Here is a 3,998-nt window from a genome sequence, read left to right as displayed (position 1 = left end):
TTTTTTTGAGATGGAGTCTTGCTTACTCTGTCACCCAGGCTGGAGTACAGTGGTGTGATTTCAGCTCAAGACAACCTCTGCCTTACGGATTCAAGTGATTCCCCTGTCTCAGCCTCCCAAGTAGCTGGGATTACAGGCATGTGCCAAAATACCTGGCTAATTTTTGTATTTTTAGTAGAGATGGGGTTTCACCATGTTGGCCAGGCTGGTCTCAAACTCCTGACCTCAGGTGATCCTCCCACCTTGACCTCCCAAAGTGCTGGGATTACAGGCATGAACTACGGCACTTGGCTGACATTTCTTGACATAAATATTTACATTTTGAAAAAAATTAAACATTATTATTATTTCTGAGATGGAGATGAAGATGTATACCTTAGTTCAGGCCTTTGAAGAATGAAGAGAGGGAGATGGCTGGCTGTTGCTGGACCTCTGGAGCTAAAAGAAGGGATCCCACGGTGTTGGGGCTCAAACATTGGCTATCTCAGGAGCTCAGGGGAAAGGCCCCATGAAGCTGGAATTCACATCTCTGAGGAGAGCACTGATTGCTGCTGTTATCTCTGAGGGGTGCAATAAGGCTGATTCTGTGATTGTTTGAAAAAGGATGGAGATTAAAACCACCTGCTGGCTAAAGCAATTGCTCTTGCCATGGTAAAAGGCAGCTGCTGCTGGGATGATGCTCACAGAATGGAGCAAGTCCCTTCTTCCTCTTGCCTTTGTTGCCCTGTTGGTGGAATCTCTCAGGGGCGCCCCAGTAACATGGAGTTGAGTATAAAAGGGTGACTGTGTGAACAAGAAACAATAACCACCACATATTTACTTGTTTCTCTAGTGTAATTCTGAGTCGCAAAATCACTAAGATACAGGATTTGTACCTTTCAAATTTTAATAGAGACTCCACGTTAAACTCCTTTTCTTTTCTTTTCTTTTTTAAATAAACACGGGGTTTCACCGTGTTGGTCAGGCTGGTCTTGTACTCCCGACCTCAGGTGATCCGCCCACCTTGGCCTCCAAAGCGCTTGGATTACAGGCGTGAGCCACCATGGCCGGCCGTTAAACTCCTTTTCTAAACTGCACATAACACTTTCAATATGGATAAAAGGGGACAGGGGGAGAGATTTAGAGAGAATATTGCCTACATCAGTAATCACATTTTTTTTTTTGAGACGGAGTTTCACTCTTGTTACCCAGGCTGGAGTGCAATGGCGCAATCTCGTCTCACCGCAACCTCCGCGTCCTGGGTTCAGGCAATTCTCCTGCCTCAGCCTCCTGAGTAGCTGGGATTACAGGCATGCGCCACCATGCCCAGCTGATTTTTTGTATTTTTAGTAGAGACGGGGTTTCACCATGTTGACCAGGATGGTCTCGATCTCTTGACCTCGTGATCCACCCGCCTCGGCCTCCCTAAGTACTGGGATTACAGGCGTGAGCCACCGCGCCCGGCCCAGTAATCACATTTTAAGAAGACTTGGGACTACTGTCAAAATGCAGGATCTGATTCAGGAGTTCCGAGGGGCCCGAACTGGCCATTCTAACAAACGCCCAGGAGATACTGATGATTGCATCCCTTTGGAAGTCTAACCCATTCCCATCCTCCCACAGCCTCTACCATAACATCCTATTGCTACCCTCATGTGTAACTGCCCCTCTTGTGATTCATGCCAGTTTCCTACCCGCTAAGCAAGGAACAAATGTTGCTTCTGAAAGCGCTGGAGATAGGATTTGGCGCCACGGATCCAATGCTTGGCTTCCTATTGGCCAGGAATGACGTCACTCAGACAGGCGTGGCTTTAACTGTGACGTCTAAGGCGGCGGATGGTCAGTGACACAGCGGGAGGCGGGAGGTGGGAGGCGGGAGCGGAAGTGGGGCAGCAGAAGAACGGGGCGGGTGGCGGAAAACGGGGTCCGGGGGAAGTTATTACAGGGAGTCCTCTTCCGGCACCAGAGGCCGGAAGTTGTCGCCAGGACGTGTCAACCTGGGTCTGAGGGCTCAGAATACAGCTGCAACCGCGACCATGGGCGGGAAGAACAAGCAGCGAACTAAAGGGAACCTGAGGGTGAGTTGGGGGGTGGCTCGGCCGACCAGGGAGCCTCGCTTCGAGGCGGCTAGTACTGCCCAGTGCGTGGCTGGAGGGTGTGTGGAGCGCGGCTGTAGGGAGGCGTGTGTTTGAGTGTCGAATGTGACCTCTCCGTTGTGTGTGCGTCCCTGAGGGCGGTTTGGGTTATCTCTGAGCAGACTGGGGAATTGTGAGAGAAGAGATGTTCCATGCCAGACCTGTCCCCATCCAAGCACACACCCACAATATTCATGAAGAAATGATTCTGTGCCAGCTTCACTGGAAGGTTATCTGGCGGAGGTAGCAATTTAGTTGGGGGAGGGCGGCGCTAGGAAGGAGGAGAGTTGGGAGGATGTTAAAGTGAACCCACTGTGGAGGTTACCGGTGATCGTGCCTCTCCTTGGCTGTCTACAGTGACTGCTCCTAAGCCAGAGCTCTTAGGATGGTATATTTGGTTTCTGGTCTGCCTGTTACCCCTTTCCATCTGCAGCCCCATCTTCAACTCCCTCCTCTTGGCTTACTTCATCCAACCATACTCACTTCTTCACTGTGCCTTGACCTTAACTTGGCCCGCTCCCAACGCTCTTCAGTTAGGTGGCTCCAAACTTTCCCATGATCACCCTCTTGTAGCCCTTCCCCACTCCCTGTTCTTCCTGCTTTATTTTACTCCGCTGTATTTATGACTTTTAACATAATATGGCATTTAGTGTCTTGCTTCACTAGGATGTAAGTATTTTGAAAGCAAATGTTTTTAATCCTCGAATAAAACAGAGGCTAGCACCTAATAGGCGCTCACTAAGTACTTGTTTAAAGAAGACCTTAAAGTGGCCTCGTGTAAAACTATGCAATGAGCCGTGTTATAATGGTATTTTGTTTATGTCGTTAGATTTGTTATAGTACAGTCCAATTTTATAAGAATACTTTTTCCCTGTTTCTGATATAGTTAATTTTAGTGATTTCAACGTCACATTTTCTCAAATCAGTGACTTAATCTGTTTTGGAAAATAATAGCAGTATTAGCAATTCTAGCAACCTATTGTGTTACTGTGCTAAGCACTTGCATCCTCATTTAATGTTTTTTATTTTACAAATTTTCTCAATGTTTTATATTTGAAAAGTTCTTATGAGGAAAACTTGCAAGAATATTAGAGTGACATCCCATATACTCGTTACCTAGATTCACCAATTGTTAATACTTGGTTGCATTTGCTTTCTTTCCCTTACTTTATGTATTTTGCTGAACTCTATGAGAGTTAGTTGCAGAAGTCGGGACTCTTAACCTCTAAATACATCAGCACGTATCTTCTAAAGACAATGCCAGTCTTCTAGCCTGTAGCGATTACAGTAATGAGTATAGCATGCAGAAATTCTGAATTTTGTGTAATACTGTAATCCAGTATACAGCCTTGTATTTAGACTTACGTAGTTATCCCAATAATGTTCTCTACAGACTTTTTTTTTTTTTTTTGGTTAGACGGGTTCACTCTGTCTCCCAGCCTGGAGTGCAGTGCTATGATCATGCCCATTGCAGTGTTGATTTCTTGGGCTCAAGAAGTGGTCCTTCTGCCTCAGCCTCCTCAGTAGCTAGGACTCCTGGCTAATATATGTATTTTTTTCAGGACAGGGTCTCTTTCTGTTACCCAGGCTGGGATGCTGAGGCATGATCTCGGCTCACTGCAAACTTCTGCCTCTCGGGTTCAAGTGATCCTCTCACCTCAGCCTTTCCAGTAGCTGGGACTACAGGCACAGGCCATCACGGCCAGCTAATTTTTGTATTTTTTTTTTATAGAGACAGAATTTTGCCATGTTGCCCAGTCTGGGGCTTTGCTTTGCTTTTCTTTCTCTCTTTCTCTCTTTCCCTTTCTTTCTTTCTTTCTTTCTTTCTTTCTTTCTTTCTTTCTTTCTTTCTTTCTTTCTTTCTTTCTTTCTTTCTTTCTTTCT

General features: G+C 46.2%; 1 protein-coding gene across 1 annotated transcript in view; it reads left to right on the top strand.

The window, feature by feature from the left end:
* The first annotated feature begins 1,860 nt into the window (after positions 1–1,860).
* Positions 1,861–3,998, top strand: part of LTN1 (listerin E3 ubiquitin protein ligase 1) — a 63,893-nt gene continuing 61,755 nt past the window's right edge. The window contains exon 1 of the mRNA XM_017541920.2: positions 1,861–2,057. Coding sequence (XP_017397409.1) covers positions 2,016–2,057 — 42 coding nt within the window. The 5' untranslated portion in view covers positions 1,861–2,015. The remainder of the gene's footprint in view (positions 2,058–3,998) is intronic.

This window comes from Cebus imitator, unplaced genomic scaffold, assembly GCF_001604975.1.
Source record: "Cebus imitator isolate Cc_AM_T3 unplaced genomic scaffold, Cebus_imitator-1.0 Scaffold138, whole genome shotgun sequence".
Lineage (NCBI taxonomy): Eukaryota > Metazoa > Chordata > Mammalia > Primates > Cebidae > Cebus > Cebus imitator.
This window is presented reverse-complemented; position numbering and strand designations above follow the sequence as displayed.